Raw genomic sequence first — 14,982 nt, 5'->3', positions numbered from 1 at the left:
GGATATAGGTCGGGTATTTTCAGCTTTTGGTGTTGGGGTATAATATTTGCTAGTGGTATTTATTGGTTTGTAAATACCGATATTTCATTAACCACTTGTTCCCTTCATCAGTGCTAACAAGTGGTTCCCGAAACATCGGTATTTGCAAGACCAATAAATAGCACTAGCGAGTAGAAAAAGCAACTTTTAATTATTTCGGATAATTTAATCGCTAGAAATACCGCGTGAATATACTCAGAACCATTCCAGTCAATTGCTTTAAGAAAATCATTCAGAGTTCGCAAATCAACCTTGTGAAAGTTGAATTTGAGCGCCTTGCGAGGCGGCATTAGATCGATTAACATAGATATCAACTTCCAGATGCGGATGGTGTGCATCAATTTTAAGGTAAGACGAATCGCTAGGAAATAACATGAACCGATTTTCAGGAATATTTGTCAATAACAAATCGAGACAGTGGTTATTGTGATTGCGATTAACATTAAATTGAAAGCCGGACCAAGAATTCATGAACCTGATCAGAGCTAAGTGGGAAGGGGTCAAATTATTAGCGCGGATGGGACCACCAAGGAAATCTGGCCATTCAATGGAAAGAAAATTGAAATTCCCGCGGAGGATGAAAGGTGAACCAGGATATTTGAAAGTACATCGAGAAATTCCTCGACATGGTAGGCTGGATACGAACAAGGTAGATACATGATATTATAAGCGGGGCACTCTTTCGAGTATCCGGTTAGCTGAGTGGTTAGAGCACAAGGCTGTCGTACGGTAGGTCGCGGTTCAAATCTCACTGGTGACAGTAGAATTTGTATCGTGATTTGACGTCGGATACCAGTCGACTCAGCTGTGAATGAGTACCTGAGTCTAATTAGGGTAATAATCTCGGGCGAGCGCAATGCTGACCACATTGTCTCCTACAGTGTACCGGTACGGTCTTGAATGAAGTGCTCTAACACACTTCAAGGCCTAGATCCAATATGGATTGTTGCGCCAACGATTATTATTATTATTATTACTCTTTGGAGGAGGAATTAGGGCAATGAGCAACTTATAAGAACGGGCGTTTGAGGATATGATGGAGCTAATAGAAAAATCTTTCCTAACGGTAACTGAAACACCACCCTCCGTGAGTTTATCTGACATTTGGAAATCGCGATCGCAACAAAGGAAAGAGTAACCATCGTAGAGCTCTCCATTGTTTACACTAGAATTGGGCCGTTTCAGATATACAGTGATCTCATGTATTGCAGATAATCTAAAATCTGCCAGATTGGTTCTGAGGCTTCTCACATTTTGGTAGTATAGGTAAAAAGGCATTAACTGTTACGGTGATTCCAACAATTCTTCCAGAAATTTACGGGGTGAGTTATTCGTTTAATATCCTTGATTAAAATACCGGGAGGCCAAAACGACAGATGATTCAATCCTTTCAAGTCACATGGGTACGTCATTTTGAATGACGCTATGATTCGACCAGAATTGTTGTCCCTCGTTAACTTAGTACAAGCAAACGATGTCAGCAAGTATCCTAGTTCATGTTTAACATAATTCAGGATGCCATTCGAGAAGGTGTCGAAGGCAAACCTCGAGACAAACAATTGTTTGGGAGGTGTAACGTGAATCAGGTGTGGACGCAATAGCAGGATAATCTGTTGCCAACTTTTCGTTCCAAGACTGCTGCACCGGTGATGTAAAGCAAATTGAAATGTGATTTAAGTAAGGGACAGTTGAGGCATCGCTGTTTAATGTCACTGGCAGATCAGGTATGTGGATATTACGAGTAGTAGCTGTGTCAGTAGGTGAACCTCCACCGGAAGCTCGATGATCCGATGTCCCAGAAAAAACGATTCTTCAACAATCAAAAGCACTGCTTAATGCAGCAGGAGTTGTATGCTTAGTGGCAACCATTGTTCAGTAAGTCTGCTCAATAATACACTAATTCCAATCGAATCAAAATACATAAATATCACAACGAAATGCGAATTCGCTTAAGAATATTTAATGTAAGTATGTAATGTTTTTTTCCGAAAATTAAAGCTTAAACCCACAGTACAAACCAATTTGCAACAATATAACACTTTAGAAAATTAACCGTAATCCCACGAAAAACCTTAAGCGTTTGAAACTACATAGAAAAGGAAGTAAAAATTGAGAGATAAAAGACACGACCGTCACCGATGAAAGATAGGGATACAAGTTGCGCAAACACGACGTACTCCAAATGAAGATGAGTTTTAGATATGTATAGCAGGCAGATTGTGAGTTTCGTTCTCTGCAAAGATTGCGGCGTCCGAACACCACAGCATATCAACAGCAATTGCAGTATCAACCGGCGAAAAACTCATGAAAATTTGCTGTAGGAGATGGGAAAACAAAACTATGCATTGCAGAGACGATCTGCATAGTATTTGAGAAGTTGTAGTGCAGATTTTTGTTGGACCCTAAAGTTATTAAGCCTTCTTTCGAGTACTATGGGTTTAGTTGCGGGGTTAAATAAAAATATTGTCCCTGTGGGTATCCCATGAGTTAGTAGCTTCCGAAATAAGTCAATCATACGAAAAAATACATACATTTAAACATTAAATTTCATTGATTGATTTTTTAAATTTCGTGAAAACTAGTATTTTGTCCAATGTTTTTTGCCTTTTTCGGACTGTTGACACATTGACATTGAAGCATATATCTTGGAAATATGCTTTGTTGAAATATTTTGCTATTCCTTTTGCACTTTTTCGCAGAGTTGAAACCATAAGATTGCCCAACATAGATGGAAAGCTGGTATCGAAGTTAACAACAACTATTTTCAACCGGATTTTAATCCGGACTGTGTTCTAGCCGGTTGCTGATCCATTCCTTTACGATTTTTGCCAGATGATTAGGCCTATTATCATGTTGAAATATGACCCCGGAACGATACTCTCCCACTGTTTCAACTGCAGCGGGAAGATTATCAACAAAAATGCACAGATAATACCAATTACGAATTACACCATGTCTTGTACTACGAAGTTCGAAGTAACACACCCTCAAACCATATAAGAAGATACTGTAGTTGCACATGAGATGGGCTCGAAGGATCTCATTACTTTGGCCAGTGTCATGCTTGCCCATATTATTGAAACCTTGGTTTTATCGGGTAAATTAACTAAAAACCAGTAAATAAATGTTGATTCGCTTAGAAACAAAGTAAATATTTTAATTTATTGAATTCAAGACTCAAGTAGTACCTGATTCGTACTTTTCCAAAAAAGAAACAAAAAGAAAACGCTCCATTGTTTAAGTTTTCGGAAAAATTTCAAGCTTTTTCTTCTTCATAAAGTTTTCAATTCAAAGTCATTCAATGCTCTTTGAATCACGTCCATCACTAATCGGGGTGTTTAAAAAAGCAGTCACCACCCAATAATACGCGACGGCTGATGCGTGAAACCTCATGCGTCAGCTGGCGTAATCCCTTTGGGTTCCTCTTTTTGGTATCCGAATTTAGGATGGTTTGGTCGGATATAAATTATTAATAATTTTGATTAGAGATTTTTGACCAATCCGGAATAATTTTGCATTCTCTTGGTTTAATTAGCTTTGACATAAGAAATATCATTGATTTTTATTGCGATGATAAGGGCTGTAACTAAATAATATTGTATAGCTTAGGACGTGCTCAAACAATGACTATAAAAATTTATTCTCCCATACAATAGTGATAGGATGAAACAAATGTTATAAGAAAAGTTTTTGGCTTGGTGCAAAATAGAGTCAATGTGGTACAAGTATTCCCTTTTGAGAGGAAAGGGGAAAGAAAGAAAAAGAGGTCTAATTTGAAAACGCTCTATGAATACGATAATCTATAATTTTTTCTGTTAATTTTAACACATAAATCACAATGAACGGCGGAAATGCGGTAATGGAGACGAAGATGTTGGGTTAGACTAGTGGCGTGACACGTTTTAATCACATCAGAAATGAGGATATCCGCGATCGTTACGGGGCTGCATCGATCGTGTAAAAATTACGAGAGAGGTGTCTTTAATGGTAAGGTCACGCAATTCGTGCTAACGAGAATTCACTTGCCAAGATTGATCTGAACATCAAAGTCGACGATAAACGACCAAAAGGCAAGCCGAAGCAACGCTGGCTTGATACGCTAGATGGGGATTTAAAGGCCTCGAGATTATATCCAGATCAGGCATTTGATAGAGCTAAATGGCGCAACCGATCACGACGAACCGTACCCGCTTGTGAACAGGACCAAGGCTGAAGAAAACGAAAAAAAAACAAAAATGTCAACCAATGTACTATGATATAATGAGAGGATCTTTACACTTTTAAAATAGCATTAACTCATTTTTGCACCATAATGTATATGCAAAATACTCCCTTCAACAGTGCTTCAGATTGTCACGCGGATCCGTCGCGCTTTTCGAGCTTCATTTGGTTCCTTCAGTTTTTCGTGTAATTACCTTAATCTTGGCCAATGAAACATAACATGCTCCGGATGTAGCGGCGCATTCGGGACAATCGGGAGACTTATCCAATCCGAAGCAATACTAGTACTTTCGGTATCCACCATGTCCCGCAAGAAACTGTGTTAGGTGGGAATTCGATTCTCCGTGTTTTCGCTCGAACCATCAATACACGGGGTCAGTGTACGGGTCCAGTGGCCACCTAAATTAAGCTGAGAACTGATGAAGGGAGTAAATAGCTCCCAAAATACGTACATATATAAAAAATAAAAATTGTTTGTAAAAACGGAGAAGTTACTTGTTTTCAACATTTCTTTTCTACAAGGTCTTTCTTCAATTTCCAATAAGAAGTGGTTCAAGGAACCATCCAATCACTAATCATAGGTAAAATGACCATTTCCGTCACCCCATGAAAATAATTAATAGTCCTAACTGAAATATCGTGGAAAAGAGCAATCACATTACCATCGACTGCTCATGATATTTGTCTAGTCCAAGTTCTTAACCTGTATAAACTTGACAATATCCTGGATACTCTAATAAACTCCGACACAATTAGTTGGTACAACCTTGCCATTGCCTTTGTCCCTGAAGATATTCATATTTGATCAGTACCACCACCTCTAATTTGAAACTCAGTTTTATCTCCAAACTCTAAACACCAAGTGTGTTCAGATGGTGCAGTGGGTACAGCGCTAGGCTATCGTTTCGGAAGATCGCGGTAAAAATCTCGTTGGTGGCAGAGCCATTTGTATCGTGACTGGATGTCGGATACCAGTCGACTCAACTATGAGTGACTTATGCTATAGTGCCGTAGTCCTGTAGTACACTACGGTCTTCAATGATGTGCTTTAGCACACTTCCAAGGCCCAGATCAAATTGGATTGTCGCGCCAACGATTATTATTATAAACACCACAATTAACCATGCCTACAAATACTTACAATCAATCTTGACAACCCGAATGAGAAGCGATATATCAACATGTGTAATTAAGCTATTAAGTATCATTATATACTTTTTCTATTATATTATTCCGTTACTGCTTGGTAACACATCACGCATTCGTGTGGAGTGATTAGTTCTTTTAGAAGGGCCTCGAATTCAAACTACATCCTGGATCATCGGCAGTGAAAAACTACCATATACCGAACTGAACTAGACTACTAACGAAGTTGGAATAGACGGTCGTAATCATTCCATTTGATGAACGAAAAGCGTTCCACTTGGTTATCAAGACTTGCAAAACTTATCGTTAATTAATTGCAAACGACTGGATAAAAGTTAAGCGAAAACAAGCAGCGCGAAACTAACTTGTAAACACATCTATCTATATAAGGTTGTTTGAGCGTGTATTTAAAGTTGTTTTTTAGAAAACATGAATTCATTAATCAATTTTTATTTTTAATTTCATAGAAAACTATGTTTACATGATTGGAAACATTTTCTTTAATATTATGTATTTATGTAGGACATACTTTTGTGTTTATTCTAAGAAAGAAGATCAAATAATAACACATAAATTACACAATCCTTTAACGTAGTTTATACCATTTTTCTGCTTCTCTTTTTTCAGACGATGTAAATAATAAATATTACTCCATGAAATGACCCGACACCCATTAAGTATGTATACTTAATCCATAATGAAATAACAAAAAAGCGATTAATAGCAAAAAAGCAAAACAACTTTGAAAGATATCTATGTGACAATATATTATTAAATATGTGTGCAATCCTTTACATGACTAGATATAAAATCAATTAAATGACGCTTATTATGAGCTAACTAAGAATATTGTTTCGTGAGTTTATTCTTCATCAATATTCCGGCTCGCAAATGTAGTAAACAATATATGAAACCTACTTATTTCTGTTTCCTCTATTGACTGCGCAGAACAGGCTGCGTTTGCATATTCATGGTCGTGTAAGTAGTGCTTTTATCAATGATTTTGATTGATTTGATTGAATTCCAAATACATCCAGTGTATTGCCATTCCACGACAGTAACGTACGGTCAAATATGCTATAAATACATTCAAACATCGGGCCGAGCTAATCACATGAAAATCAAATTTAAATTGAATAAATCAAAAATTTTCTTCCAGTAAAATACTTGACGGTTAATGTAAGTGTCGTGGGTACTATTGGTGTTTGGATATTTTTATGTTTAGTGTTATGTTTGGATTTGTATTTGTTTTGAATATTTTGAGTAGTTCATAATAACGATACTTCATGAATAATTCTTAATTTTCTTTGCATATTTCAATGGTTTTTATTTTTTATAAAAATAATAAAATGATACAAACCATACAGTAATACATTGTTCTCGTATTGTTCTATTATTTTATGCTAAAATATATAATTCAAACTTAAATCCGAAACGTAATATAAAGTTACAAGAATTTTATTTACAACAATGAGGGTAAAAATATGGGGAAATGCGTTTAAATATTTCGTCTTAATATATAGAGTTTTCAGACTTTATATTAGTCCCTCTTTAAGCGCGACTGTAGGAAACAATAAAGAATTCCTGCTTGTGCCATGACATCAACCGTACTCGACGCCAAAAGGTCTTTTTGTTTTGTGTTCGTTTGACCCGGACGTAATAAAGTTGGTCCAAATACCATTGCCAAATTGTGCAGTGACATTTTATTCTCCGCTTCTTGTTGATGTACCCTAAAATGAAAAGTAATGAAAAGATCAAACCAGATAAAAACAATCGAGTTTCATTCATCTGCATTTAAAAATCACGATATCTTGCTCTCGTTTTTGGTTTTAAGCTCAAGTGTACACGGTCTATCTATTATACTGTTTCTGTATTGATTTAGAAGTGAAAATACTATTTTCGCTCTTTTGTTTTATCGAAAATCGAATACAAACTACACCAAGTAACATATAAATTTCACTTAACCATATTTCAAAACATATTATTCTTTTTGGGCCTTTACCCCGTTTGGTAGGGGGTCGGCTTACTCTATGGAGTAAGCTACTTTTTCGTTCATAGAATCGGTCCGAGCGGAGTCAACAGGCTTCATCTACCGCATCAAGCCATGATGTCTTTGGTTTGTTTCCTATCAAATTTGATATTTAGACCCATTTTAAGGATGCCGTCGGAGACACATCTCTCACAATTTTCACACATGATTATAGCATGTTACGCCACTGATCCAATGTAACATCTACATACACATTGCCGTCAAATGGTGTACATTGTCTTTGGTAGCCAGCCAACACTTGGAGCCATAAACACCAGCTGGGCAAACGGTACTTAAATCGCTCAGACCTCGGCAAGTCGCCGTCTCTGATAGTGATAGTGCAAGAACAAAGAGTGCAGATCAGGAAGTGCTTCTCTAAGGAACGTTGATAGAAACAGGAAATGGTTTTGCTATAACGGCATACTTTGAATTTTGGCCGCAAAGCATACAAAATGAGTTTCTGTTCTCTGAATCCAGAAAGCCAATGTAGAAAAGATGATGGTTCACGCCATGTTCCTATATGGGTAACCACGCAGCCTGTATTACGTCCGTAGTTCCGCAGTTCTTGACAAGTTCGGCCCGATTCAAGAATATGGTTAAACATTTTATGGTACAGTGGGCTCCGCTTATTTTAATCGCGGTTAATGTTATCAACCGTTTATTGTTACTGAATTACAAAAGCCAAGCCAGTACTACCGCAATACATACTAAATGTTTCGCTTATCGTAATCGATGATCGGGTTAATGTCAATCCTAGTGAACAAAATTGAGACAAAATAAAATTCCAGCAAGCAATTGTGTGTTCACTCTGTAAATTATACTCTTAGAAAATAGCACGTATATTACTCTTTTTCACTTTCCCAGTTCAGGCTTTGTAACTGCAATTGGCCAAAAATTTTACGAGCAATTCACACCCTATTACGAAGTCAACGATTAGTTATTACTCTAGCAACCGATCAAAGTTTCATTTGAATGTGAGATGTAGCAGCATTCTGGTGTACTTGTTCAATTGAAATTTTCTGTACTGTTCATTATATCATTCGTCATTGAATCGATAATTTTTATTCGGAATAGTGTCTGCAAGCAAGTCTTTTTCTTTGACCAGTTGTTTTCCATAGATTTTGCAGGGTAACATCAGCGAAAGTGGTGGCATGGTGAGACAGTGCCGTACCAAAGTCGACAAGCAGAATTGCATATGCATGCCTACATATTAGCAACCATTCTTTACCCAACGACACGCACAGGAGTCGCAATAGGATAGGTTTCAGGTCGGTATCCTGAGTAAGCATTCTTCTCTCAACTGAGCACCTTTCGCTATTTTTATTATTGGTTGAATTTGCAGGAGCAAAATGAGTAAAACACGTGACTTGAGCCTCAGTGAGAAGCAGAAGATTTTAGCCTCATACGGCAATGTTCCAAAAATGGACCAACATAAGATTGCTGTCGAGCTCGGAATCTGGCAACCATTATTATGCAAAATGCTAAAAGCCGGATATGAAATTGAATGTGGTGGCGCCAATAATGAAAATAAAGACAGAAAAAGAAACCGTTCTGGCAAAGACAAAGCTGTGGAGAAGGCATTAAAAATGTGGTTTGAAAAAAATGGGAAAGGACGAATTTCATCATCATCATCATCAACGGCGCAACAACCGGTATCCGGTCTAGGCCTGCTTTAATAAGGAACTTCAGACATCCCGGTTTTGCGCCGAGGTCCACCAGTTCGATGACCTACGCCATCGCTCCATCTTAGGCAGGGTCTGCCTTGTCTTCTTTTTCTACCATAGATATTGCCCTTATAGGCTTTCCAGGTGGGATCATCCTCATCCATACGGATTAAGTGACTCGCCCACCGTAACCTATTGAGCCGGATTTTATCCACAACCGGACGGTCATGATATCGCTCATAGATTTCATCGTTATGTAGGCTACGGTATCGTCCATCCTCATGTAGGTGGCCAAAAATTCTTCGGAGGATTCTTCTCTCGAACGCGGCCAAGAGTTCGCAATTTTTCTTGCTAAGAACTCAAGTCTCCGAGGAATACATGAGGACTGGCAAGATCATTGTCTTGTGGAGTAAGAGCTTTGACCCTATGGTCAGACGTTTCGAGCGGAACAGTTTTTGTAAGCTGAAATAGGCTTTATTGGCTGGCAACAATCGTGCGCGGATTTTCTCATCGTAACTGTTATCGGTTGTGGTTTTCGACCCTAGATAGGAGAAATTATCAACGGTCTCAAAGTTGTATTCTCCTATCGTTATTCTTCCTGTTTGACCAGTGCGATTTGATGTTGTTAGTTGGTTGGTTTTCGGTGCTGACGTTGTCACCAACGGCGGTCAAAGGGTAGTACAGGTCCCAGGGCGAAACGTGGATTGGTACCCACGATGGAGCATAAAACCTAAGAAACGCCTGCTGAACCAACACCAACAGCTCTACTACCAAACCCTATCTTCACCTCCACGTGGTGATCGATGGGAGTTCTTTCTTTATTAAATACTGCAGACGAAGAAGGATGAAGGCGAGTCTCCCACGCCTAAAAACGGGACCAAATGTACCAACTGGTCCTCCAGGTTGGGGGTTGGGTGGGGTTAACAACCCTACACGGAAAACCGATGTTACGAAGTCTCGGACAGGATGGATCTTACAAAGGACGAATTTACTGCTACAAAATGCTGATTTTTTATCGATGAAAGCAACGTACAAATCTTATTTATGCCAAAGTTCACGATGAACATGCAAGCTGATGCCGATAGTATGGCAGCAGCATTCTGGCTGAAAAACGAATGGCCTAGTTTATCAGGGCAATATTCAGCTTCCGATGTATTTGTATGCAGATGAAACTGGTCTACATTTCGGGCAATTCCTGAACATACATATGTCTTCCGAGACGAAAGCATTAGGGGTTCTAAAACATGACTGGTGATAAAAAAAAGTAATGCTAATAGGCAAAAGAGGGCACCCTCGATGTTTCAGAGGGATAAAATACTTTCCTGTTGCGGTAATGGAGACGAAGATGCTACGTTGGACTAGTGGCGTCACACGTTTGGATCACATCCGAAATGAGGATATCCGCGATCGTTATGGGGTTGCACCGATCGTGGAAAAGTTGCGAGAGAACCGTCTTCGATGGTATGGTCACGCAATTCGTGCAAACGAGAATTCACTTGCAAAGATTGGTCTGAACATCGAAGTCGATGGTAAACGACCAAAAGGCAGACCTAAGCAACGGTGGCTTGATACGCTGGATGGGGATTTGAAAGCCTCGAGATTGCACCCAGATCAGGTATTCGATAGAGCCAAATGGCGAAGCCGATCACGACGAGCCGACCCCGCTTGTGAACGGGACAACGGCTGAAGAAAAAGAAAGAAGGAGACTTTGCAAGCCAGGATGCATGGATGACTACATCTATTTTCAATGAATGGCTGCAAAAATGAGATAAGCAGTTGACCGAAAAATCCTACTTCTCGTTCAGAACTGTACAGCGCATGTCGTCCAAGTTACTCCGAGACGCATGCAAGGTTGGTTCCTCTCTGCCAGCATGACATTAATAATCCAGCCGTGTGATCAGGGAATTATTCATACATTTAAGGCCTTCTATAGGAACCAAATTTGAAATAGAACACTTAATGTAATAGAAAATATGAATTCTGACGATGTTACGCTTAAGCCCCTTTTCTGGAAATGCTCAATATTAACGGAGTTTGAGCGTTTAAAGTTTTTTCAAAGATTCCTCCACTATGCGGCCATTTTCCCGCCAAAGAAAATGACAGAATTATGGCACATAATTTCAATACGAGTTTAAAATCGGAGTACATTCTCCCGCGAAAACCATGACACTTTATTTTAGAGGAATAGGCTTCTATATAACATAACCGGAAATTTCAAAAATGTAAAACTTTTTGTTAATAATTTTTGTTTTCTCGAACTTATCAAAAAAAAATCACTGGTATATTCACTATTGTGTGCGCCGATATGTTGTTTTGAGATAAATGCATTTAAAGTTTTGACTGACTATGGGGGACAGAAACCTCTCCATGTAACGAGACCACAGAGGATATATAAATGGACGAAAAATCCAAATTCAGCTTTGATTCCTATCGAGCAGTTGCAAGAAAGTGCATATCTTGGCATTGCGTCCATCTGTCTGATCGTTACATCACGGCATGTTACATTACAAAAAGCTAAAGTAAAGCCAAATAACCGCTTATGAAAGTCAGACTTATCGAAAATGGCGTATATTGGAACAATTATCCTCACCACTATAGTTACAATTTGTTGTATTTATTCTACAATTAACAATTGTCGTCGTCAGTGTTTGAGTACGTGAAATCTTAACGAGAGAACGAGAGAATTGTACTGATGGATCCTTCACTGCATAGAGAGCAAAAGTCAAATTATTCGTCCAAGGAAGAGCACTTCCAACCAATGGCTAAACACATCCTAGGTGGAAATATTCGTCAGACAGGTGTGCTTACTTCAATCTCGAAAGGAACTGTACGAAGCAGAACATTCCGATTCTAAACGTCAGCCAGCCGGCTATCAAAACATTCAAATCAAATCAGGTGAATCCCAAAGTGCTATGGAATAGCACAAGTGAGGTTCAAGTTAGAATAAGTACCATGTGTTCCAAATGTACATGTATCAACTAATTTCGTAGTTTGCCTGCTTTTCGTACTTCCCTGGATGTGGGAAGCAGCATCATCTTTTTTAAAAAGTGTTCTATTGTCAGACAATTTCGCTGTAACACTGTGTCATCGACCTGTTTGTATTTAAACGAGATTTTTAAAGAATCACAGTATAGCTAAAATGTCAATTAGTGTAAGACAAGATCTATAACGTTCCATATGCAAAGTGTACTCCCCTGGCACATAATCTCTCGTCCACCACCATGCATACGCGTGGCTTTCGATGGTTTTGGTTGCATCTAGTAAACGGTAAAGAATCTGCTTGACTGACATTATAATAGTAGAAAAAGTCGTCATATTTTCTTTCAGTTCGAAATTGAAAATTGTGGTATTTGCATTCAACCACTTGACAGAAATATGACAAAAACTAGGTGCACAGTATCCCTCCATCGAATTATGAACGACGAACTTTGTTAAGAAAATTTACTATATTATTGGATTTCTGATTGTGAAGAGAAGTCAAAATATGCTATCATCTTCTTTTGTTTTTCCCTAGGTAAGGGTGGGACGTTAGAATGAAATTAGAACTGTTATTTGTCTGGCGTTTGCTTCATTGGGTCGGATTCGACATTGCAGTGCTTTTGTTGGTTTTCTTGAGAAAATCGAGAATTTAAACTTAGAATAGTTCTTTGCGAGATTTGTAGTGTATTTAACGATACACGCGACTAAAAACATAGAGTTTATTTCGCATATACATCTCAGTCTGTTAATAACGAGAAACGGAACAGGAAATGGATAAAAAAGGAGATATTAAGACAAAATAGAAGATGCAAGTTATATCCCTTTTGAAAGAGGAAAGGAAAAGCTATGTAGCGATTGCATTAAATGTGTTTCTTAATCACCGGTAGCTGAAATAGCAAAAAAATTATTATTGTTTGTGGTAAACCACATGTCTTTCAGAGTAGTCGAAGGGAAAACGGGAGGCTACTCAAGGGGGAGATCGACTAATTTTGTGCAAGTCTCAAGAGGCTTGAAGTGTAATCTTCCAGGATGACGTGAGAGACGCTGACGTTGAGATGTCCGTTCATATACTACACAGGCGTTTGTACAAAAATGGGTTTAAATGTAGGAGGCCAGCTAAGAAGCCGAAGTTAACAAAAGCAATGCGGAGACAGCGATTGTTGGGAATTCGAGCAATTAAAGAAAGTTAAATTGATTAAAAACATTTTTTTCGGGCCTTTTTTCGAATTTGACATTTTGGCTTTTTGTAATCTTTTGTGGTTTATCTTTAATGACGAATGTCGTATAGACGCGATGATTGAGATGGAAAATTATGTTCGAAGAACAATATCAAGAATCTGCAGCTTCTGCGTACAAAATATGCATTCATGCAGGATGGGGCGCCTGCCATACATCCAGAGCTAGAATGAAATATCTAAATTCACTGAATCTAGATGCTTTGGGCAGTTGATCCAGAAAAATCAATCTAAGATAGACTAATTCCAGGAATGTTAATGTCAGATTCAAGCTTTCGTCGAAGTACGATCTAAGGCTACCTATGTGCTATGGAGTAGTATTAGACTAATTGGATCATTTAAGCTATTCAAATGAGGGGAAATTTGAAGGTATTTCTTCAATAAGTCCACTTTCATGTTGTCTGTTTATGAAAAAATAAGAAGAAATAAAAAGAGATAATAAATTCAATATAACTCCATATTAGTTATGAACAAAATAACGTTAGAATAATAATAGAATTTTAAAAAGTCTCACCTTATTAAATGGTCTAATATGTGATTTATCGTAGCCTTATTTGGTTGTGGTAGCTCTTCGAAGATCTCTAATAAGGCTTTTATTCTAGCAGTCTCATTGATCGTACTAAACTGGTTGAATGTTTCGAAAAGTTTTGGATAGTACATATCGGTGAATAGCGCCTCTGGAAGTTCCCTTAAGTACGACTTCAGAATGCCCGTCACCGAGTGTATATCGACCTCTTTTAACAGTTGCTCCGCTTCATATGCATCTGCACAAAACATCATTCATTAGATAAAACTTTCATTACTATTTAAATTTCTTGTGCTTCTTACTTGATTCAAATGATTTTTTAAGTTTCGCCAAGTCTGAGGCCGAACCACTCACTCGGTATATTCCTACTTCAGCCATACCCCTCCGCTCCACTTCCCGAATGCATGCACTTATAATAAATGGAATGTCGCGTTTTTCCCGTCTATGAATATATAATCAAACAAATGTTTTAATGCATCACTCTGCTGCCAATGTTACCGGACTACTTACTTTAAAACTTGATTCATTTTGGCCCCAAAAAGTGCTCCAGGCTTTGATGTTGGCACACGTCTAAGAGTTACTTCACCTGGAACAAATCGCAGAGTAGTGTTCAATGTGATTGTCTCAGTCATTTTTATGGGTTTATTAAAAGGCGCTTCCTGTAACCACGATCTGCTAAGCTGTAATATAAACATCTGTTACATTTGTTCATGTTCCAAATGAAAAATATATATAATACTTACCTTGAGGATATGTTTAGCTTTCAGAATTGGGCGTTCATGTGACTCATACAAAAGTATTCTGACATTCTGGCTTCCTTCTAATTCTAAAACGAAACTCTCGTTCCATAGTGGACTTGTGCTTCGACAAACCATTTTCGTCTTTGCTTTTCGAAAATAGTGTCCATATGAATCAACTTCTATGCAAATGTACATGTCGGCAGGTTGCTCCAATCCTGTTAGTCCTTGAACTGTTAAGTGAAGATCGCCGACTAGTAAGCTTTCGTCATTTCGATTTCTCATCAAATATGATCCCATTTCACTTTTGATTCGACCTTGCATTGCCAAAATGAAGGCTTGTATCTCGAGCGAATTCACAGTATTTGAACTGTGGATGTTACAGGATTGCTGTAAGAAATTATTC

The 14,982-nt window shown here is 38.2% G+C and overlaps 1 protein-coding gene across 2 annotated transcripts in view; it reads right to left on the bottom strand.

Annotated features, from left to right (window-relative positions):
* Window positions 1-5,840: 5,840 nt before the first annotated feature.
* LOC119656596 (active breakpoint cluster region-related protein) overlaps window positions 5,841-14,982 on the bottom strand; it is a 101,514-nt gene continuing 92,372 nt past the window's right edge. For both annotated transcript variants that reach the window (XM_038063022.1, XM_038063023.1), the window contains exons 8-12: window positions 14,583-14,966; window positions 14,350-14,519; window positions 14,142-14,281; window positions 13,828-14,077; window positions 5,841-7,136 (exon numbers count right to left, since the gene is read on the bottom strand). In XM_038063022.1, the coding sequence (XP_037918950.1) occupies window positions 6,947-7,136; window positions 13,828-14,077; window positions 14,142-14,281; window positions 14,350-14,519; window positions 14,583-14,966 (1,134 nt within the window). In that variant the 3' untranslated portion in view covers window positions 5,841-6,946. The remainder of the gene's footprint in view (window positions 7,137-13,827; window positions 14,078-14,141; window positions 14,282-14,349; window positions 14,520-14,582; window positions 14,967-14,982) is intronic.

This window comes from Hermetia illucens, chromosome 5 (assembly GCF_905115235.1).
Source record: "Hermetia illucens chromosome 5, iHerIll2.2.curated.20191125, whole genome shotgun sequence".
NCBI lineage: Eukaryota > Metazoa > Arthropoda > Insecta > Diptera > Stratiomyidae > Hermetia > Hermetia illucens.
The sequence above is the reverse complement of the archived record's forward strand: the minus strand, read 5'-3'. Positions and strand labels throughout refer to the sequence as shown.